This window comes from Cololabis saira, chromosome 1 (genome assembly GCF_033807715.1).
Source record: "Cololabis saira isolate AMF1-May2022 chromosome 1, fColSai1.1, whole genome shotgun sequence".
Classification (NCBI taxonomy): Eukaryota; Metazoa; Chordata; class Actinopteri; order Beloniformes; family Belonidae; genus Cololabis; species Cololabis saira.
Genome location: NC_084587.1, coordinates 5,577,182 through 5,601,365, shown reverse-complemented (window position 1 = coordinate 5,601,365; position 24,184 = coordinate 5,577,182). Strand labels below are relative to the sequence as shown.

Genomic DNA, 24,184 nt, shown 5'->3' with positions numbered 1-24,184 from the left:
CCTGAAGCTCTGGCCTGCAAACATGCACAGAAGAGATAAGGAGGAGGGGGGGCAGACCAGCACAACAAACTACAAGAACAATGGACAAAAATGACGGTGATGAGATACTTATAATACTATGATCAATAACTGAGAAAGGAAATAGAACGAAATGTGATGGGCACCGCTCAGTGGAACATGCCGGTGTCCCCTGCAGCGTAGCTCTATAGCAGCATATCTACCACCAAGCTATGTTTGAGACTAACTAGTATAGTCTTGTTCTATAGCTGCAGCTATGACTACTGACTCTAACTAGAGCAGGGATATTCAACTGGTGGCCCGCGGGCCACTTGCGGCCCGCCAGGAGCTTTTATGTGGCCCCTGGTCATATTTAAAAAAAGGGGGGGAAAGTAGTTAGTGTTGTCCTGACCGATCGTCGGCGGACGGCGTCACTTCCGGACGGCGTCACTTCCGGCCGGCCGGAAGTCACAAAGTAAGCGAAACTAACATGGTTTACATATCGCATTTTGTTAATTAATAAAAGTTTAAGATGCTTGGTAGCTTTTTCAGTTGGTTAATGATTCATTGGACAGTGTTTGTACACGTTAATCTCTGCTCAAGATGTTTTTTACTACTTCAGATTTTTTGCCAGTGTTGCACAGTGATAATGTTTGTCACATTATTTGTTATTAACTTCCGTTGTATAGGACTTGTTTACATCATTAGGCTTCTAGGAAATTTGTTTCATTTGAATCTCTAAATGAGGACTTGGCATTTAAGATGGACTTCTAAGCCTCCTATAATTTCATGTGATTGTTTAGTTTTGCTGATAAAATGCACAGATGTGTCATAAATAAAGGAGCTTATGGTTAATATTTTGGTTGCTTATTTATAACATCAAACTGGCTACTATGGACTGAACTGCTTGTGCTCAATGCTTAATATAATATTCAAATAAGAAAATCTTTGTTTGCACAATGCATGGTTTCAAAATGAACTTGCATTTAAAATAATATTTCTTTATCTGAATATTATATTTAACATTCACAATGACTAAATCTGGAGACAATTAATACATACCGTATTTTCTGGACTATAAGCCGCACCTGTATACAAGCCGCATCCGCTCTATTTAAAAAAAAAAAAAAAAGATATTTCAGCCGCAGATATTTCTGTTGTTAGATTAGATATTTACTACATGTACAGAAGGATTTTGAACTGTAAATGATGTACATGTTTGTACCTAAATAGATCTTTCCTAACAGTGTCTTTTAACACGGCAGCAACTTTGCTGATTAAAACGGGACAGAACCAAGAGAAAATAACCGGTATTTATTTATCTATTTATCTGTTTGAAATCTGCTTCTACCTACTTCTATCTGCTAAAGAAGAAGTAGCGTATTCTTCTTTGCATTTATTTTGTTTTATTGTAAATTCTTCTTATTCTAATTCCGGTTAGCACTCCCCCTAGTGGTGGAAGAAAAATCCACAGAATAGCCGCACCTTTGTATAAGCCGCATGGTTCAAAACCTATGAAAAAAGTAGCGGCTTATAGTCCAGAAAATACGGTAATTCATATGTAAACTAGACAGACAATTATTCTGCTCATCCCTGTGCATAAATGTATTATATACTGTATACATACATGTTGGTCTTTGAGTGCAAAATACATTTTGAAAACCCCCAAATCTTCCAGTGCGGCCCTCTCCATACAGTCTTTTTGCAGATGTGGCCCCCTGCCTAATCTAGTTGAATACCCCTGCACTAGAGTTTACACTAACTAGAGGTTTACTAAACAGTAACATTTGAAGTTTGCTTTAAAGGCGGAGCTGGTGTCAGCCTCCTTAACCAAAACTGGAATTTGTTTCCATAGTAACGGTTCCTGATAGAAGAAGAGCCGTCCTCCAAATCTACATTTGGATACTCTAGGAACTACGAGTAAACCTGCACCCTCAGATGTTTACTGTCCTCTAAAGCAAACTTTGAATTGCAACAGAGCGGTGACAACGAGGAAATTTTGCAATGACAGTGGGGCGATGCCCTTAGGGGCCCCCACCTTTACCTGCAGCTCGTGCTGCATCTTACATAAACTAACCTGATCAAAATGAAGATAAGCTATCCATGTGGCAGTGAGACATGAAGGAAAAGAAAGAGGGGGAAAAAAAAGCATGAGGACAGTTGTAAGTAATGCAGATAAGATATAAGCTAATTTAGCTCAGAGTAGCTCAGTTTGTCTTGCTAATGTTGAGCGTCACAGTAAAGACTGCGATCACCTTGTTTACCAGCTAGTGGCTGGAAATGAAATAAAATAGCTGTCATGGACAAAACTCAAAGCTGTGTCTAGTTAACCCTTGTGCTGTCTTTGGGTCAAGGGAGGGTGAAGGGAGGAAAGAAGGAATGAAGGAAGGAAGGAAGGAAGGAAGGAAGGAAGGAAGGAAGGAAGGAAGGAAGGAAGGAAGGAAGGAAGGAAGGAAGGAAAGAGAGAAAACATGGAAGGAAGGAAAGAAGGAAGGAAGGAAGGAAGGAAGGAAGGAAGGAAGGAAGGAAGGAAGGAAAGAGAGAAAATATGGAAGGAAGGAAAGAAGGAAGTAAGGAAGGAAGGAAGGAAGGAGAAAAGAAGGAAGGAAGTAGGAAAGGGAGTAAGGAAGGGAGAAAAGATGGAAGGAAGGAAAGAAGGAAGTAAGGAAGGAAGGAGAAAAGAAGGAAGGAAGTAGGAAAGGGAGTAAGGAAGGGAGAAAAGATGGGAGGAAGGAAAGAAGGAAAGAAGGAAGAGAGAAAAGAAGGAAGGAAGGAAGTAGGAAAGGGAGTAAGGAAAGGAGAAAAGATGGGAGGAAGGAAAGAAGGAAGAGAGAAAAGAAGGAAGGAAGGAAGGAAGGAAGTAGGAAAGGGAGTAAGGAAGGGAGAAAAGATGGGAGGAAGGAAAGAAGGAAGTAAGGAAGAAAGGAGAAAAGAAGGAAGGAAGTAGGAAAGGGAGTAAGGAAGGGAGAAAAGATGGAAGGAAGGAAAGAAGGAAGTAAGGAAGAAAGGAGAAAAGAAGGAAAGAAGGAAGGAAGTAGGAAAGGGAGTGAGGAAGGGAGAAAAGATGGAAGGAATGGAGAAAATAAGGAAAGAAGGAAGGAAAAGCAAAGAAGGTAATAAAGGAACGAATGACGAAAGGGAGGTAGGAAGAAAAAGGAGTAAAAGAGGGTAAAAAAGGAGGAAAAGAGGAAAGGAAGAAGGAAGGAGAGAGGAAAGAAGGATAGAAGAATTGGGTCATTTTGACCCAAAGACATTACAAGGGTTAAACTTAACTGTCAACCTACGAATGCTGAAAGTTATAGAATTCATTGTCAAGAAATGTTGAAAATGTGCTACGAAGAAGCACGGACGGGAATAGTCGGTGGTGTTTATTTTGAAACAATAAAAATGAGCACTATTCACATTCACATTTCTCATTAGTGTAGAAAGAGAAGATCGAAGCAGAGGAAGAGATTGAACTCTTAACCCTTGTACTGTCTTTGGGTCAAAATGACCTAATTCTCCTGTTCCTTCTTTCCTCCTGCTCCCTCCTTCCCTCCCTCGATTCCTTCCTTCCGCTCTCTCCTTGCTTCTTTCCTTGTTTTCTTCCTTCCTTCCCATCCTCCCTTCCATATTTTCTCCCTTCCTCATTTTCTCCCTTCCTTCCATCCTTCTTTTCTCCCTTCCTTCCTTCATACTTCCTTCCTTCTTTTCTCCCTTCCTTCCTTCCTTCCTTCCTTCCTTCCTTCCTTCCTCCTGCTCTCTCCTTCCTTCCTTCTTTCCTTCCTTCCTTCCATCCTTCTTTTCTCCCCTCCTTCCTTCCATCCTTCTTTTCTCCCTTCCTTCCTTCCTCCCTTCCTTCCTTCCTCCTGCTCTCTCCTTTGTTCTTTCCTTCCTTCCTTCTTTTCTTCCTCCCTTCCTTCCTTCCTTCCTCCTGCTCTCTCCTTTGTTCTTTCCTTCCTTCCTTCTTTTCTTCCTCCCTTCCTTCCTTCCTTCCTCCTGCTCTTTCCTTTGTTCCTTCCTTCCTTCTTTTCTTCCTCCCTTCCTTCCTTCCTTCCTCCTGCTCTTTCCTTTGTTCCTTCCTTCCTTCCTTCCTTCCTTCCTTCCTTCCTTCCTTCCTTCCTTCCTTCTTTTCTCCCCTCCTTCCTTCCTTCCTTTCTTCCTTCCTTCCTTCCATCCTTCTTTTCTCCCCTCCTTCCTTCCTTCCTTCCTTTCTTCCTTCCTTCCTTCCATCCTTCTTTTCTCCCCTCCTTCCTTCCTTCCTTTCTTCCTTCCTTCCTTCCATCCTTCTTTTCTCCCCTCCTTCCTTCCTCCCTTCCTTCCATCCTTCTTTTCTCCCCTCCTTCCTTCCTCCCTTCCTTCCTTCCTTCCATCCTTCTTTTCTCCCCTCCTTCCTTCCTTCCTTCCTTCCATCCTTCTTTTCTCCCCTCCTTCCTTCCTCCCTTCCTTCCTTCCTTCCTTCCTTCCTTCCTTCCTCCTGCTCTCTCCTTCCTCCCTTCCTTCCTCCTGCTCCTTCCTCCCTTCCTTCCTCCTGCTCCTTCCTTCCTTCCTTCCTTCCTTCCTTCCTTCCTTCCTTCCATCCTTCTTTTCTCCCCTCCTTCCTCCCTCCCTCCCTCCCTTCCTTCCTTCCTTCCTTCCTTCCTTCCTTCCTTCCTTCCTTCCTTCCTTCCTTCCTTCCTTCCTTCCTTCCTTCCTTCCTTCCTTCCTTCCTTCCTTCCTTCCTTCCTTCCTTCCTTCCTTCCTTCCTTCCTTCCTTCCTTCCTTCCTTCCTTCCTTCCTTCCTTCCTTCCTTCCTTCCTGCACGAGGGTTAAACCTCATTCCAGAAACATTTTCTTTCTCCTCGCAGTTCTCCGGTTCCTCCTCGGAGAACTGTTTCTGTTTCTGCTCAGAGTTCTAGGAAGTCTGGTGCGAATGCTCGTCGTGAGGTCGTTCATCAGCATCCCAGAGCACATGACACTTAAATTACACAACGCGGGGGACGTGATCGAACTAATTATAACTCCCTGAGGTCAAACGGAGAGCCAGGATTTCATTAAAAGGTTCAAAGGAGTAAGTCTATTAGATAAAGTCTGACAATATATTAGTCAAAGTTACAGGTTATAAAGCCAAGAAAAGACACTGTTACACAAAGTAAAAGATTCACTGAATAACAACTATGATTGTGCCATATCTGACCTATTTGGGGAAATGCTTGGAAAAAATATACTCAGTCTATTTTCATTTTACAAAAAAATAGCCATAAGAATAATTAGTAGAAAACAATATAGTCAATCCTTCAAATCCATTATTCCTTCAGTTAAAACTGTTGAAATTTCTTGAATTAGTGGACCACAGAATTCTGCAAATTATGGTGAAAGCTCATGAGAAAATTTTGCCAAACAATATACAGAAAAAAAATTGAAAAAAAGAGAAAATAAGTATAACTTAAAAGGAACAGACATCTTTAAAAAAAACTAAATTCAGGACAAAATTAATGGAACGTTGTGTTTCTGTAAAAAGTATCAGTTTATGGAACAATCTGGATACAGAAGCCAAAGGATGCAAATCAATCATTACATTTAAAAGAATAATAAAAGCCAGTTTGATGAGGAAATATCATGATAATTGTTAAGTTAGGTGGGTTTTCTTTTTTTTTTTTCTCTCTCTCTTTTTAGCACCATTGTCATATTTATTTATTTTTTAATCTTTGAATCAAAAAAAGAATACGACTATCTGTGTTTGACGAATGCTATTTTGTGTTATTATAAAACTTTGTTGTAGTTTTTTTATTACGTTTATTGGAAAGTGATTTTTTTAATTGCATAATTTGTCATTTGTTTTTTTTATTATTACATTAATTGAAATTTGATTTCTTAGGAAAAAGGGACAGATAAAATGAGCTTCTGTTCCCTTTCATTCAAGGAAAGAGATTTGTTGTAATTATATTGAACTGTTTTGTTTTTCTTTTAATGAATGAAATAAAGAATAAAAGATAAAAAAAATAAAGACTTTTCACTGCTTTTCCCTGACTTGTCATCAGAGGTGTCTTCAGTATTCACATTCATTACTCAGGTAGAAGTATAGATACTAGAGTTTAAAAATACTCCTGTAGAAGTTGAAGTATCAACTCAAGTTTTTTACTCAAGTAAAAGTATAAAAGTACTGGTTTCAAAACTACTTAAAGTATAAAAGTAAAAGTAATGTAAGGGGGAAAAAACACATTGAAAATGAATGTATCTTAGTATAATGCAAATATATTAAAGAAGCATATATGTGTACTATTGAGCATTAACATGTGTTTCAGAGAGCAGCAGATATGATGACTAGTTGCCTATAAGTATTGTAATGGTGCAAAAAGTCAAACTTCAGAGGCATGTTATCATTTATCCTAACCTTTATTGGAATGTACATCCAAGTTTAGTTGCAGGAATCTGAGGGAACGGATGTAAGAACAAAACTGGACAAGAACATCTGAAACAACCACAACCAAATTCACTCTATCCGGATGGAGCAATTTAACTGGATAGTTTTTATTAAAGGCCCAAATGAAATAGAGTAATGAGGCTGTTTTTAAAATGTAAGGAATAAAAAGTACAGATAATTGTGTGAAAATGTAAGGAATAAAAGTAAAAAGTCGTCTGAAAAATTATTACTCCGGTGAAGTATAGATAACCAAAATTTCTACTTAAGTAAGGTAACAAAGTACTTGTACTTTGCTACTTGACACCTCTGCTTGTCATTGACTCCATCTCCCATGATGCTTAAAAAAGCCAAACCAACATGGTAAAGTGGTGTTGATTTCCTGGAGCGAGGGACGTCCTCATCGTCACCCTGCACCTCCATCAAGTATGCATGAGATCGCAGGGGTGTGTGTGTGTGTGTGTGTGTGTGTGTGTGTGTGTGTGTGTGTGTGTGTACTCACGGCGATGGCCTGCAGCCGCTGCTGGTACTTGTCTGCCTCATCCATCCCGGCAGCCGCCACACGGAACAGCAGAGCGGGATCAAATGGAGCTGCGAGATTAAACAAATACACATTAAAGTCAGCAAGATCCCGTTTTTTTCCCCGACTCCGTTTGACAACGTGACACCGAGCAGTTACAGTTATGTCAGACGAACCCTGGGGGAATTCCTGCAAACCTGGAAGATTTTCTTCTGTTGATATTTACATTTTCCCTCCTATTATGTGAGCTTACTTTTCCTTTGTGAGCACAGATGTTGCCTGTAACTAATAAATAGAAACTTGAAACAGAAGCTAACAGCCTTCCTGCACGTCGTCAAACTCCTGAGGTCACGCTTCGGCGACATCACAGGACACGGAGCGTCTGTGAGGTAATGGTAATTTGACTCGAATAAAGTCGCACGAGCCCGAATCCTCACAGAATAGACGACACAAATGCCTCCCGCTCTTCCTAATTTAGTTTTAGCCCCTTGTTTGTGTGTTTATTCAGGACACAGCCTCAGGCAACTCCAAGAAACTGAGCAAAGACAATATTAGCTTTTCCCCCCGCAGCGGAGAGACTAAATGTGACAATATTTGAGTTCCCAAAAACTCAGAAGTGCATGTGAGAGTCACACATAGCAACCACTCCCAGCCGTTCGTGGCCTGCAGGCAACGAGAGAAAACCCAGAACTCTTCCTGTGCTCAGAAAGTCAACTGAAAACTTTTGCTATGAGGGATCCGTAAAGAAAAATTAAAGCTGCAAGCAGCGATGAACGGGCCCTCGCACCCTTGTGCACGTTCAGGCTGCAGTGGAAGCTTGTATGACTTGCATGTAGATTCTTCAGGCCTGGACATTTAGCGGATGAAACCACCCACGACTCTCTATATCAAACCATTCAAAAGTTATGCCAGAAAATAGGGACTATCAAATATTGACCAATCAGAAGAAGGGACGGGGCTAATTCAGGCTAATAGAGGTTAAGGACTAAATACCGACTCCCATGACACCACCCACAACTCTTTATGTCAAACCATTCAAAAGTTATGGCAGAGAAAAGTATTCTAGGGGGCGCTGTTGCCATCTTGCCACGCCCATCAATCCAAACCATGAAATATCAAATTTATCACCAGGCCTGGCTTGCATGCGAAATTTGGTGACTTTTGGGGAACTATCAAATATGGACCAATCAGATGAAGGGGGGGCGTGCCATTTGGCGTCTAGCGTCGCCACGGCAACACTTTTGAAAGAGAAAAGTAATGCGCGTAGTCGCAGGATGGAGACGAACATTTTGATGTATAACACACCTGGGTGCACGTTACGGTTCGGGCCGTATTAATTCTCGAAGGAATGGCATAAATTGCACCAAAATTACGCGATTAATTCAGAATGTTCAAAATGGCCGACTTCCTGTTTGGTTTCGGCCATGGCTCCAAGAGACTTTTCTTTAAGTTGCGACATGATACAGGTGTGTACCGATTTTCGTTCATGTACGTCAAACCGTATTATGGGGCTTGAGGCACAAAGTTGTTTCTGTCTGAACCAATCAGATGAAGGGTGGGCGCGCTTTTTGGCGTCTAGCGTCGCCACGGTAACGCTTTTGAAAGAGAAAAGTAATGCGTGGTGTCGCAGGATGGAGACGTACATTTTGATGTATAACACACCTGGGTGCACGTTACGGTTCGGGCCGAATTAACTGCCGAAGGAATGGCATAAATTGCGCCAAAATTACCCGATTAATTCAAAATGGCCGACATCCTGTTCGGTTTCGGCCATGGTGCCAATAGACTTTTCTTTAAGTTGCGACATGATACAGGTGTGTAGTGATTTCATGCATGTACACGTCACATTTATGAGACGGTCAAATGTAACATCGCAGGACGAGAGAGGGTGTTGAGAGAAAGCAGAGCTGTCGCTGTCGGACGATCTGCATCCCTTTAAAACGCTGCAAAGTGTGCACGGTGGCGCAGCTGGTAGTGCAGCCGTCTCACAGCAAGAAGGTCCTGGGTTCGATGTTAAGTGCATGTTAGTTCCCCCATGACTTCAGCGCCCACACCCTGGGTGGGGTTGGTGAAAGGATCTTTCTGTGTGGAGTTTGCATGTTCTCCCCGTTTTCCCCTGGGTAGCTAATGGGAGCTACCCTCACAAAAACATGCACACAGTCCTGGGCTATACATGCCCCCTCTGGCCAACCGGGGCGCCAGATGGGGTGGGGAGGATCCGGCCGGAATAACGTGATCCTTCCACGCGCTATGTCCGGCCGGAGAAGCCCCACCCTGTCTGGTGAAAAGATGCGGCCTGCTCACTCCTCAGGTTAAGGAGGAGACCTGAGCTCAGTGCAGGGCCTCCCGGGGTTGGTAGAGGATGGCAATGCACAGGACTGTTACTTAGGTAGGAGCAGTGGGTGATGAAATGGGAAAAAATCTAGGGGAAAAATAAAAAAAAAAAAAAAAAAAAAAAGCGTTGGGTCCAAATTTTGCGGGATCGGTTTTAATTTTGCTGCGGACGGGAGCGGGTGGACAAAAAAAAACACTGCAGCATCGGATCGGATAGTCTAGCGACCACGTGGAAATCAATGACATGGAAAAGAACCTCAAACAAGGTCTTTACAAAACAAAGACAAAGCAAGGCCAGTCAGATATTTGGAGAAACTGCATTTAGTGTCTGTGGGCGCATGTTGGAAGAGAGACGGGGGATTGGGACCGCAGTCGGTCAGCAGCATTCTCTTCCTCCACAGCAAGGTAATGGCCAAGCGATTCCTTGTTAAATTACAGTAATTCGTTTAATTCATGAACATTGTTTATTTTATATTATTTATTAGTGTTAATTGAGCCACTCACAACCTACTCTCGTTGCTGTAACCACAATCACATCATTTATGCGTGCGCAAAAGGCGAGCTTTGCGGGAGCGGATGTAAACACTGCGGGAGGAGGCGGGAGAGGAACACACACCTTACGGACGGTAATGGTCAGAAATGAAACGGGAGCGGACGGGAGCGGGATGAAGAAAACAGTCCCGCGCAGAGCTCTATAGTACGGCCCAGTTCTTCATGGTTTACGGTGCAGGTTTACGTCCCGATCCGATCACATGAGTTAAAATCTGGAACGATTAGTGATTTCTGAAGGATCAGTTTTCTTTTCATATTTATTAAATGATTACTTTATTTTTTATCCTTAAAATGTATCTGTTAACAATTCCAGCTTGTATCAGGCGGGGAGTGTGCGCGGCCTTCAGCCTCGAGCAGCAGTCGTGGCTCCTCGGCATTTTGAAAGTATGTCACCTTGGACAGCGAATGCAGCGAATTCCTCGTGACAGAAAAGACGGGGCTGCAAAAATCAACTCAGGCCTCTGCTAGACCCCTAACATCTCAGCACACGACTTTCTGGATGATGCAATGCAGCAATAATCTAGAGAAGGCCCTCTTCTATTCCAACATGAACGTGTGCACAAAGCGGGTATAAAAGACACGGTGTGATGAATTCAGCAGGGAGGAACTGGACTGGCCTGCACCGAGGCCCGACCTCAACCTCATTAAATCACCTTTGTGAGGAGTTACGAGGATACCTGACCTCATAAATGCTCTGCAGGACCAACGGGGACGAATCAGCACAGAAACACTCCCAACTCTCCTGCAGCCGACGCAGAAGAGGGACCGGCTCCCTGCTGGAGCCACGTTCAGGTCTGACGTTTGAAACTTTACATACTGTGACATCCTTACTTCCAAAAACACCCCTCCACCTTCAGACAAGACTGTACAAATGAGATTTCTCATTCCCCTCCCCAGGGGACGGGGCTCATTACAGCACTGAGGCCTAACGTGTTGTTTATCAAACTGACAACCTTCATTTTACCAATTAGCATGCAAATGTGCACCCTTCAGGTGGAGGTGGTGGTGGAGATCCCAGGAGAGAAGATCTTGTATAAAAACACCAGTATGTATAATAATTAGGGCTGTCACGCACATTTTGATGTATAACAGCGGACGAAGAAATGGCCTAAATTGCGGCAAAATTACACGATTCATTCAAAATGGCCGACTTCCTGTTCGGTTTCGGCCATGGCGCCAAGAGACTTTTCTTTAAGTTGCAGAATGATACAGGTGTGTAGCGATTTTCGTGCATGTACGTCAAACCGTATGGTGGGACTTAAGGGCACCAAGTTTTCTAGGGGGCGCTGTTGAGCCATTAGGCCAGGCCCATTAATGCAAACCATTAAATATCACATTTTTCACCAGGCCTGGCTTGCGTGTAAAATTTGGTGACTTTTGGGGCACGTTAAGGGGGACAAAAAGGCCCTCCTTTCGTCTGAAGAAGGAAAATTCCTACAGATACATTAGATCGGGGGTTGGTAACCTGCGGCTCTAGAGCCGCATGCGGCTCTTTAGCGCCGCCCTAGTGGCTCCTGGAGGTTTTAAAAAAATGTTTGACCTTTTTTTTTCCTTTTTTTCTTCTTTTTTTATTTTTTCTTCTGTTTTTCACTTTTTTTTCTTCTTTTTTCTTTTTTTTCCTTTTTTTCCTCTTTTTTCTTCCTTTTTCCTTTCCTTTTTAATCTAGACATTTCAACTTTTTTCTCGAGATTGTACTTTGACTTTTTTCTCAACATTTCAACTTTTTTCACAAAATTTTGACCATTTCCTCGACATTTCAACTTTTTTCTCAAGATTGTACTTCAACATTAAAGGAGCTTGAGGCTCCTTTTAAGAAATGAGACTCTCTAGCGCCACCCTTCACCACGACGGCCGTCGGGGGTACTGCAGCCAACAGTGAAGCCGGCACGGGAGAACGGGGAGAACGTGCATGCAGCGTCATGTGACGTCACATCCGCAGGACAGCGCGGGAAATTCAGGACCGAATTGCAGCACATTTTGCAGCACACAGCCTGTTCAAGGCAAAGGAGAGATACACTAGAGGGCTCACTCTTTTGGGTTTGGAACGCTTCATCTGACATTATTACTAGAAAACTTAAAATGTATACGGATTTTTTTCATATATCTTGCCACAATCCGGCCTCAAGCTACTTTAATCTTGACATTTCGACTTTTTTCTCAAGATTTCGACCTTTTTCTCAAAATTTCAACTATTTTCTTGACATTTCGACTTTTTTCTCGAAGTGCATAATGAAAAAAAAAAAAATCTTCCCCCAGTTATAACTAATATAGAAACATGCAGCATGTGTTGTCTTCATTCTAAGGCTTATACAAGACTTTTCATTTTTTGCGGCTCCAGACATATTTGTTTTTTGTGTTTTTGGTCCAATATGGCTCTTTCAACATTTTGGGTTGCCGACCCCTGCATTAGGGCCTTCGCACTGTCAGTGCTCGGGCCCTAATAATAATAATAATAATAATAATATTAAAAAATAAAAAAAGCAATCATGACAGAAAAGAAAGATGCAGAATATAAAGAGAGTTGGAAGACGAGGTATTGTTTGAGATTTGGTGGATGTGTGGAGGAGCAGTGACAGCTTACAGTACAAGCCTCCGTGGGGAGTGAGTCTGCGTCTCATCAGGGCTCCGGGAGAACGCCTGGAATAGCAGCCCGAGATAAACAAGCAAACACAAACCCAGGCTTTGATGAGAAGGTATCGAGGAGCTCCCCGTAGACGCACACCGACTTCAATAATTAAGCACGATACAGGAGAGCAGAGAGAGGAGAGGAGAGGAGAGGAGAGGAGGGCTGACAGAGTCAAAAAGTTAAAGAGACAGCAAAACTCAAGCTGGCTGAAGAAGCAAGGGAAGATGAGAAGGAGAAACGAGGCGACATGAAACGCAACAACCGGTTTACTGGCGTGAGATTCAGATCCCCGAATGTCAGCGCGGCGCGAACGAGCCGTGACGCCGACATAAAAGCCGAGTCGGCGCGTGTCAGAGGGAATAAAGAGATCTGTGCGAGCAGATGAGTTCTGGATGGAGCCGTCTCCCAGAAGGTTCTGATTAGCATCAAAGCAACGGCTCGTGCTGCCGTCCTGAATACTTTCATTCAAAAACGTACTTTCGGCAGTGAAAAGAGGTAAAAATATCTGGTGTTTGGAGGCGACTCCCGCGGCCTCTCAGGGCCGTCAAGATGCCCGGATACAGATGGAGAGTTTGACTGTTTGTTTCTTTATTGGATGGATATCCATCAGCTGTCGCCTTGGCGACCACTAATCTTCCTGGGGTCCATAAAGTACGTAAAATATTACATAAATGATAACGTCTAAGACATAAATACATACAGTCATACATTCCAACAATAACAACAATTAAAGCTGCAAGCAGCGATGAACGAGCCCTCACACTCACGGCCACCGCCCCCCATAAGCATATCAGAAATGACACCACCCACGACTTTCTATGTCAAACCATTCAAAAGTTATGGCAGAAAATAGGAACTATGAAATATCGACCAATCAGATGAAGGGGCGGGGCTAATTTACACCAATTAAGACCAAGGACTCAAAACCATGTCCGATGACACCACCCACGACTCTTTATGTCAAAAGTTATTGCAGAAAATCAGAAGTATCACATATCGACCAATCAGAAGAAAGTTATAGCAGAAAATAGAGACAACCAATCAGAAAAAGGGCGGGGCTAATTTTCACCAATTATGGTCAAGGACTCAAAACCGAGTCCGATGACACCACCCACGACTCTATATATCAAATCATTGAAAAGTTATAGCAGAAAATAGGAACTATCAAATATGGACCAAACAGATGAAGGGGGGGCGCGCTTTTTGGCGTCTATCGTTGCCACGGTAACACTTTTGAAAGAGAAAAGTAATGCGCGTCGTCGCAGGATGGAGACGAACATTTTGATGTATAACACACCTGGGTGCACGTTACTGTTCGGGCCGTATTAACTGCAGAAGGAATGGCATAAATTGCGCCAAAATTTCACGATTAATTCAAAATGGCCGACTTCCTGTTTAGTTTCGGCCATGGTGCCAAGATACTTTTCTTTAAGTTGCGACATGATACAGGTGTGTACCGATTTTCGTGCATGTACGTCAAACCGTATTGTGGGGCTTGAGGCACAAAGTTTTCTAGGGGGCGCTGTTGAGCCATTAGGCCACGCCCATTAATGCAAACCATTAAATATCACATTTTTCGCCAGGCCTGGCTTGGTGCAAAATTTGGTGACTTTTTGGGCATGTTTAGGGGGAGAAAAGGCCCTCCTTTCGTCAGAAAAATAAAAACGAGAAAGAAAAAAAATTCCTACAGATACAATAGGGCCTTCGCACTATCAGTGCTCGGGCCCTAATAAAGTTGTCTGATTGAAAATGATGTTTCTAAAAAACATCAGGATGTCATCAGGAGTTTAACTTCAACCGTAGCCAGGAAAGTCGGGAGCACATCAGCTTCTGTATATTTGTACGTGTTGAGCAGTGAAGTGCCAGTCTAGCCGCTCTGTTTTGAACCAGTTGCAATTTATGTATTTCTTTCTTGTGAGCATACTTGGCTTTGTTTTCCCTCCTGCATTCATGAACAGAGAAAATCTATACTCATTTTGATCAGCAGAAAAAGAGAAACAGCTCAGGATGGCTTGGGGTGTGACTGCACACACGTTTCACCTTCGGTGACAAACAAAATAAAAAGAAAAGAAATCTATCAATATGTTAATTGGGCTCCGTCGGCATCGTCTCCAGGACAGAGACCCGGAGAAACTGCCCCACTTGTAATGGAACTGGTGCCAGGCTGGAGGCGTACCGGGAGGATTCATCTCAGGCGTAGGAACTGATGATACCACACTTTTAAAAATCTGCATCAACAACTTTATGCTCTTCTTTTGCAGGAAACAGAAAACGCTGCCTGACGTGATGTTTGGTGGAGATGAAGTAGGCCAACGTGAAAAACGCTCCCAGAGGGGTCAGTCATGTCACAAAACCTCAATAAACCCCAAAAGCTGCCTAAAACAAATTGTATTTTGTATTTTGGAATATAACCTAATTGGGATTTTTCTCCCAATATCACGATTTTTTTCCCCCAATATCGCGATTTTTTTCCCCCAATATTGCGATTTTCCCCCCAATATTGCGATTTTTTCCCCCCTTTTCTAATAAAACCTAATGGATGACTTTAATACTAACACAATATTAACACAATAAAGTCTTGCATCTATTAATTTAGTCAGTAAATACAATATACAGACTAATAATATAACATATAAAATCTTTTTTATTAGAAAGTCTCATCCAGATTACTTAAACGCCGCCAACACTGGCAGAACTATGAAGGTTATAACCATTTGAAAGAGTTGATTGTCGTTTTCTTTAAATCAAATTTCACAAAATATTTTAAATTGGGACCAATGTAACCGCAGTGGAATTTAACTATTTAATATTTTCACAAATCGAGTAATAAAAGAAACTGAAATTGTCCCAGAGTTAAACTGCTCAAACTAGGATTAAATTAAGTATTGTGGTTTTTTAATAGGACCTGGTATAATGGTTTTAATCAGAGCTCTGATAGGCAGCTAGAGTTGTAAGTAATTAATACCCCACCACGAGAAAATAACTATCAAGGAGGTTCATCGGCTCATTGTTGAAAGTATTGTTTTAATTATTAAAGACTGAAGTTTCAGCTGATCCAGGATCCGACTGTTCCGTCCAGTCGGAGGCTCGACAGATTAGAGCGCAGTGTGAAACGCTGACGCGGTGCTCCAATATCTCTCACATCACAACCTTGTAATCACTCACGTTTCCATTACAAAAATCCCATATCATAATATCGTGATATTATCGCAAACGCGATTAATCGTTTGACCCTGCTGCCAATGACGACAAACAACGTTTAAAAGCGTACATGATGATGTGTGGGCTGACTTCAACCACTTTCCATCTAGCAGTGTTTCAACTCGTGTTATTTTAATTAATTTACTTTCTATTTATCAATATTGTCATCCTTCAAATCCATTATTCCTTCAGGTAAAACTGTTGAAATTTATTGAATTAGTGGACCACAGAATTCTTCAAATTATGTGGAAAGCTCATGAGAAAATTTTGCCAATCAATATACAGAAGAAATTTGAAATAAGAGAAAATAAGTATAACTTAAACTTAAAAGGAACAGAGATCTTAAAAAAAAAAAAATTCAGGAAAAAATTAATGGAACGTTGTGTTTCTGTAAAAGGTATCAGTTTATGGAACAATCTGGATACAGAAGCCAAAGAATGCAAATCAAACATTACGTGTAAAAGAATAATAAAAGCCATTTTGATGAAGAAATATCATAATTGTTGATTTAGGTGGGTTTTCTTTTTTTGTCTCTCTCTTTGTAGCACCTTTTTCATACATGGTCAGCTATTTTGTGTTTTTTTATAACTTTGTTGTAGTTTTGGTTTTGTTTGTTTTTTTTAAATTCCGTTTATTGGAAAATGTTTTTTTTTTATTACCGTATTTTCCGCACTATAAGGCGCACCGCATTCTAAGGCGCTACAATAGAGGCTGGGGTTACGTTCTGCATCCATTAGACCAAGGGTCGGCAACCCGTGGCTCCAGAGCCGCATGCAGCTCTTTCATCCTTAAACTGCGGCTCCGAGTGGCTTGGGAAAATAAATTACAAAAAAAAAAAACTAAGTATTTAATTGAAGTGTATTTTATTTGTGTTAGTTATTTAATATTTTAGTTCTAAATTGGAAGATTATTGTGATCTTGACATATTAGAATATATTCTCGCAAAAGCCGGTATTCCCACCAAAACGCCATCCATTCGTCGCGACTTTCAACCCCAGCAAGGCCAAGTATGGAGAAATGTAAGAAAAGAAAGATATCTGAAGAAAATCAAACATTCAATGATGACTGGGCAGATTCATTTGCATTTACCTCTGATGAGTGGCCTACCAGTACGCCTAATTTGTGGAGAAAAACTGTCTAACAATAAATGGTCAAATGTCGCAAGACATTTCAACAATACATACAGAGCCTTTGCTGAAAAATATCCTGATTCATATATAAGGCGCACCGGATTATAAGGCGCATGGTCAGCTTTTGAAAAAATGTAAGGCTTTTAGGTGCGCCTTATAGTGCGGAAAATACGGTACATTATTGGTGAAGTTATTACATTATTGGATTTTATTACATTTTCGATTGAGTTAAGTGCAAATTTTATTACATTTTCAGGTGTTATTACATTTTCAGGAAATTATTACATTATAGGGTGCTACAGGGAGGATAAAGAAAGAGAAGGAGGTGCTGCTCGCCCCCCCACACCAACAGCAGCTGATAGTTTGTGTTCTGGGTTCTGTGTTTGGCCGACTGGGAGCTGGTTTGGGAGTCGCTGCTCATCGTGTTTTCGGTTCCGGTTCATTTAGGTTAGATGTTTGATATTTAGCGGCCCATTAGCCCGGCTGGTCTGTGGCTCGTTCTCGTTTTGTTGGTTTTGGCCCGGGGACGTACAGCCATAAATTCCTCGAGAGTGAATCGCTTGCTCCGCTTATGTTACTGGTCCTTTTAGCCAAGGCTTATTTCAGGGATCATAAGGATTTAATCATCACACCCATCCAGCTTCTCCTTCATTCCTAAACAGACTGGCTGCAGCCGTCTCTCCATTTGTGTTTCTATATCCAAACTGCTAACAGAACTGTGGTGGTCAAAGTGAAATGGAGAGAGGCTGAGGTCGAATCCCTCGTCTCCGTCTTAAAAACCCGAATATGAGCAAATTTGGGTTATTCAAAGGGGTTATTGGTGTTTACATGGCCGTGCAAATTCGAGTTATTGCCGATATTCAGGTTTTAAAAGGGTTATTGATGCATGTAAACCCAGTCTATAAAATGGGATTTTCGCCCCTGACCACACCAGGCAGTCTCAACACTTTAATTTGGACGCAACACTTTCTAAAAGATTCCTAAAAGCCAATTTTTGGTTTTAGTAATCTTTTAGGTGCTTAATCAGAGCATTGTGCCCTCTGCCACAGGGCTGTGTTATGTCAAAAATCCAGAAACATGCTCTCTAGGAAAGAAAAAGCGCTCGCCAGTCCATTATCTGGACATTTTAACAGGAAATAATTACTAGAAACCATGCTTTGCATGCAGGGGGGGGGGTTACTGGAGCAACTGTTGGAGAGCAGTGGAAGCTCAGCGGCCTCCACGTCTGCAAGCGTTCAGCAGGGATTCTTAGAAAACATTCCTGGCCCCCTTCTGCAAAAGAATGCAGCGTATATTTGCCTTCGGTGCATGCGTGCATGTTTATATAACGATGTATATTTACCCGGTAAGGGGGAGTGGGGGGTCCTCATGAGGTCTATATGTGCAGAGTGCTGGTTTAGTGACATTAGCTCTGTGGGAACAGACGGGAGAGCAGCGGGGCGTCTGGGATGAATAGTATTTAAATCACCTGGAATCAGAGCTGACAGATCTTCTCAGAGCACGAATGAATCCATACACGAGGAGAAACGGGGGGAGAACTTACAGCAGCGTTTCTGTTGCCTCAAAAGGATGATCCTGCACTGTTTCTGTACATTGAACTTCTTCAAAAAAAAAAGAAAAGGTAATCACTTTGGTGTTCGGCTGAAATTCAATTACTGGACATAAGAAAAGAAAAGTCCCCATCATCTATAGGACCAAATATTATAAAAGGCACAGCCCCGAAATCTCATTTACCGGTGCTTTGAAAGGACGGTCTCTGAAGAGAGAGTGGGAGACGTTGGTCTCTGGCAGCCGGTTTAAACGTCGCCACATGAAAGTGGGGATGTGCAGCTTTGCATCAATACAGGGATGCAAGAGAACTCATTGTTAGAAAGGTGCAGTGTCACTGAATGGGACTCCACAGGATGGAAACTGAGCTTTTTACTGAATTTATTACACATGTACTGTACCATTTGGTTGGCTATTGAAACTTCTGATATCGGAAGCAATAAATCCAACTCAAGGGAATACAGGACTGTCTCAGAAAATTAGAATATTGTGAAAAACAATGAAAGCTGCAAGCAGCGATGAACGGGCCCTCGCACTCATGGCCACCGTCCCCCATAAGCATATCAGAAATGACACCACCCACGACTTCCTATGTCAAACCATTCAAAAGTTATAGCGGAAAATAGGGACTATGAAATATCGACCAATCAGAAGAAGGGGCGGGGCTAATTTGCACCAATGAAGGTCAAGGACTCAAAACAGAGTCCGATGACACCACCCACGACTCTCTATGTCAAACCATTCAAAAGTTATATTAGAAAATAGGAACATGATACAGGTGTGTACCGATTTTTTTACATTTACGTCAAACCGTATTATGGGGCTTGAGGCACAAAGTTTTCCGGGGGGCGCTGTTGACCCATTTTGCCACGCCCATTAATGAAAACCATGAAATATCAAATTTTTCGCCAGGCCTGCCTTGTGTGCAAAATATGGTGACTTTTGGGGCCCGTTTAGGGGGAAAAAAGGCCCTCCTTTTGTCAGAAGAATAAAAATAAAGAAAAAAGAAAAAATTCCTACAGATACAATGGGGCAGGTGTATTCAACTATATTCGGCCGGGGGCCACATCTGCAAAAGGACTGTATGGAGAGGGCCGCACAATTTGAAAATGTGGGGGTTTTCAAAATGTATTTTGCACTCAAAGACGAAGACTTATGTAAATATAATACATTTGTATTATACATTTGAATATATCTAGTTTACATATGAATTATGTATTAATTGTCTCCAGATTTAGTCATTGTGAATGTTAAATATATTAAAAATTCAAATAAAGAAATATTATTTAAAAAAGTTCATTTTGAAACCATGCATTGTGCAAACTTAATGAAGTTGATATTGACCTACTTTTAATAAAACACGCCATAATGACAAAGCACCACTTTCCACCAAGATTTCCTTATTTGAATATTATATTGAGCATTGGGCACAAGCATTTCAGTCCATAGTAGCCAGTTTGATGTTATAAATAAGCAACTAAAATATTAACCATAAGCTCCTTTATTTATGACACATCTGTGCATTTTATCAGCAAAACAAAACAATCGCATGAAATATAGGAGGCTTAGAAGTTCCATCTGAAATGCAAAGTCCTCACTTATTCAAATGAAAAAAATGTCAGGCCAATCCTAGAAGCCTAATGATGTCAACAAGTCCTCTATACAACGGAGGTTAATAATAATGTGACAAACATTAACACTGTGCAACACTGGCAAAAAATCTGAAATAAAAAAAAATAAAAAATTTCAACAAACAACCCCTTTTTTGAAATATGACCAGGGGCCACATAAAAGCTCCTGGCGGGCCGCATGTGGCCCGCGGGCCGCCAATTGAATATCCCTGCAATAGGGCCTTCGCACTGTAAGTGCTTGGGCCCTAAAAATTTCATACATTCTGGATTAATTACAAATCAACTGAAATATTGCAAGCCTTTTATTATTTTAATATTGCTGATCATGGTTTACAGCTTAAGAAAACTCAAATATCCTATCTCAAAAAATTTGAATATTATTATATTATAAGAATAATATTCTTAATCCTAAACTGTAATATTTCAGTTGATTTGTAAAGAATCCAGAATGTATGACATTTTTGTTTTTTTTAAATTGCATTACAGAAAATAAAGAACTTTATCACAATATTCTAATTTTCTGAGACAGTCCTGTAAATAGTTTAGATGCAGAACCCTGAAATTCTGGGTCCATAAACGCCTCTGTAAGTAGGAGAGATAAATCTGGTCTTTGTTCGTCTATTTTATTCATCAGTAAGATTATTAAAGCCACAGAGCTAAATCAGGACAATAATGTTTGTTTGTTTCAGGGAAAAAAAAAAAAAAAAAAAAAAGAAGTTAAAAGTCAATGTTGCCTTGATAACCTCAAAATACAAAAATGTCTAAGACCATTTGAGGCCAACCAAAAGCTAGGAGGCCAAAACTAGCCGTGAAAGCAGCTGTTATCTTCCACCGGTTGATTATTGATGCGTGTCCTTCTGCGGGGGGTCCGGGGTAAAACCTTGGGAGCTGGAACTGCAGTTATCGACCTCCGGCCCACTCCCATCCCAGTCCTTCCAGCCATTGTGTCTTTGATTGCAGTGTCCGACCCGGTGGGATCCACTGACCTGCCAAACTAGCGCTTCATACTTTCGCCTTTTTTCAACTGCCAGTAAATAAAAGAACGTGGCAAAGAAAAGGAGAAAAGGAAAACAGGAACAACAAGGTCAACGTCAAAGGAGCTGACATGGTTGTTATGTTTGCTATTTTTGCGTACAGTGCAGTTGTGGTGATGAGAAGACTTTCACTATACAGGGACATTGAGACTTACATGTCTCCTTTCTGCAGCATAATCAACACAATCCTCCACTGAATCACTTGACCCAAGGCAGGGAACCCGAAAACTATCCCCGAAACCATTTAAATAGGAATTAACACCAACATAGGAGTCTGCTGGAGCCCATCCCTGCTCATTACAGGTGGAAGGCAGGGGGGGGACACCCCGGACAGGTTGCCAGTCCATCACAGGGCCAAAAATATAGCCAAACAATCATACACTTGCAAAAGGAGACCATGCAAAACCCGCTGCTCTGCGTCTCAAACGAACATATAACTCTAAATATGATACAAAAACAACCAAAAGCAGGAGATGCAGGAGATACGGGAGATACACATCACAAAAACTGAAATATGGATGTTCTACATCTCAGAAAGCATGTTTTAGAAAGAAGATGCGCGGCAACTTTCTTCATGTACCCCGAGCTCCAGGTTAGGGGGGGTAGCGAGGCGGGAGGTGTCATCAAAAGGCCACCCAGTGAGATTTTTGTGTGAGGGGGTGGAGGCAGAAGATCAATGGAAACAGACAAGCACAAGAGAGAAGAGAGCAGATTTGTGCATCCTGAACGATGTACTGTACACATGTGAGTACATCTGAGTACACCCGAGTGCTAATCAGGCGCGTAGCCAGCAATAGGCCTGGGTGGCACTGGCCCACCCAGCCAACTTTGATCAAAATACATGTTTCACATAAACATATTCTAAATAATTATATGAGAAAAGGTATAAATATAAACATGATTTGTTGTTGACTTGTGTTCAGCCTTTATTTATTTTTTTTCTTCTGATTAAATTGAACTTTTGAAACAAGTTGCAGGAGCCTCGGGACATAATTGATTGCTCTGGTTCCGACAGATTGAGCTGCCTTTAGCCAGCTAGCTAGCTAGCCGGCGTTGCAGCCGACTTTATCACCACAACAATGGCTAAACAGAGTTCATTGATTTGTTATTTTAAAAAAACAAGTCCCCCCAGCCCACTAGAGGAGGTTAGCCCTGCAGCTAGAGGAGGTTAGCACTGCCGCTAGAGGAGGTTAGCCCTGCTAGAGAAGGTTAGTCCTGCTAGAGGAGGTTAGCCCTGCTGCTAGCGGAGGTTAGCCCTGCTGCTAGAGGAGGTTAGCCCTGCAGCTAGAGGAGGTTAGCCCTGCTAGAGGAGGTTAGCCCTGCTGCTAGCGGAGGTTATCCCTGCAGCTAGAGGAGGTTAGCCCTGCAGCTAGAGGAGGTTAGCCCTGCAGCTAGAGGAGGTTAGCCCTGCCGCTAGAGGAGGCTAGCCCTGCCGCTAGAGGAGGTTAGCCCTGCCGCTAGAGGAGGTTAGCCCTGCCGCTAGAGGAGGTTAGCCCTGCCGCTAGAGGAGGTTAGCCCTGCCGCTAGAGGAGGTTAGCCCTGCCGCTAGAGGAGGTTAGCCCCGCCGCTAGAGGAGGTTAGCCCTGCCGCTAGAGGTTAGCCCCGCCGCTAGAGGAGGTTAGCCCTGCTAGAGGAGGTTAGCCCTGCTGCTAGAGGAGGTAAGCCCCGCCGCTAGAGGAGGTTAGCACTGCCGCTAGAGGAGGTTAGCCCTGCCGCTAGCGGAGGTTAGCCCTGCCGCTAGAGGAGGTTAGCCCTGCCGCTAGAGGAGGTTAGCCCTGCCGCTAGAGGAGGTTAGCCATGTAATAATGTAATAATTTCCTGAAAATGTATTAACGCTTGAAAATGTAATAAAACCCAATAATGTAATAACTTCACCAATAATGTAATAAAATATCCTGACGGATATTGTAATAACATTTTTACCGATAATGTAATACCTTATTACGTTATTGGGAATTTATTACATGGTACGCAAAGTCTGCAATTTAACCCAATAGTCATTCTGTAGTTTCAAGTCCAGTGTATAAAACATTCTTAGATACTTAAAAACACAAAATGTAGAACTCTGGACTAAAAATGAACATATTACATTATTTGTCAAGTATTATATTATCAGTTTTGGAAGAAAAAAAAAAGACCCACCTGATAATGTAATAAATTCCCAATAATGTAATAAGGTATTACATTATTGATAAAAATGTTATTACAATATCAGTCAGGATATTTTATTACATTATTGGTGAAGTTATTACATTATTGGGTTTATTACATTTTCGATTGAGTTAAGTGAAAATTGTATTACATTTTCAGGAAATTATTACATTCTAGGGTGCTACAAGCCCTGGCACCAGCGATTTCTCCCGGTCAACCTGCAGTGATGTAAGCTCATTTCATGCAGTATGTTAACACCTCTGCTGTTTGGGTTTATGTTTAGTTGCCACTTTGTGCAGTTAAATTGTTAATTATTGTGTTGTGCGCTGCAGAGCCAATGCTCTGCCAGTTCAGCAAATAGGCTACTGGCAGATAGACGGGTTTTCATGCTGTGTTGGTTGAGCATGTTGTGTTTAACTGTCATAATGCATTTGTAATGCAGACTACAAAGTAAAATTGACACTGCATTTAATCTTTCTGTAATGTTTTCCGCTTTTTCTGGGGCAATATGGCCCACCCATTTTTGTCCTGGCCCACCCAAAAAAATATGTCTTCCTACGCCACTGGTACTAATACTACGACAGAGTATTAGGGCCAAACTAAGACAAAAAAAATTTGGAAATTACGAGAATAAAGTCATAATATAATGAGAATAAAATTGTAAAATTACGAGAATAAAGTCGTAATATTACGAGAATAAAGTCGTAATTTATGAGAATAAAGTCGTAATTTATAAGAATAAAGTCATAATATTATGAGAATAAAGTCGTAATATTATGAGAATAAAGTCTTAATATTATGAGAATATAATTCATGAGAACTCTAACAGGAAGAGCTTCTTCTCCCTGTGTTAAAATGAGGAATATTGAGCATCTTGTGAAGTTATATTTATAATATATGTAATACTACGACTTTATTCTCGTAATATTACGACTTTATTCTCAAAATATTACGACTTTATTCTCGTAATTTCCATTTATTTCTTTTTTTTTCTTAGTTTGGCCTTAATACTCCGTCGTACTAATACTAATCTGAATGATTCCAGCCACGTATCCTGGTCCACGGGAGGCCGGGAGAGGAA

The 24,184-nt window shown here is 41.6% G+C and overlaps 1 protein-coding gene across 1 annotated transcript in view; it reads right to left on the bottom strand.

The window, feature by feature from the left end:
- The window catches only part of palm3 (paralemmin 3), a 77,477-nt gene that overhangs the window by 27,006 nt on the left and 26,287 nt on the right, over positions 1–24,184 (bottom strand). Inside the window, exon 2 of the mRNA XM_061728806.1 lies at positions 6,879–6,967. Within this exon, the coding sequence (XP_061584790.1) occupies positions 6,879–6,967 (89 nt within the window). The remainder of the gene's footprint in view (positions 1–6,878; positions 6,968–24,184) is intronic.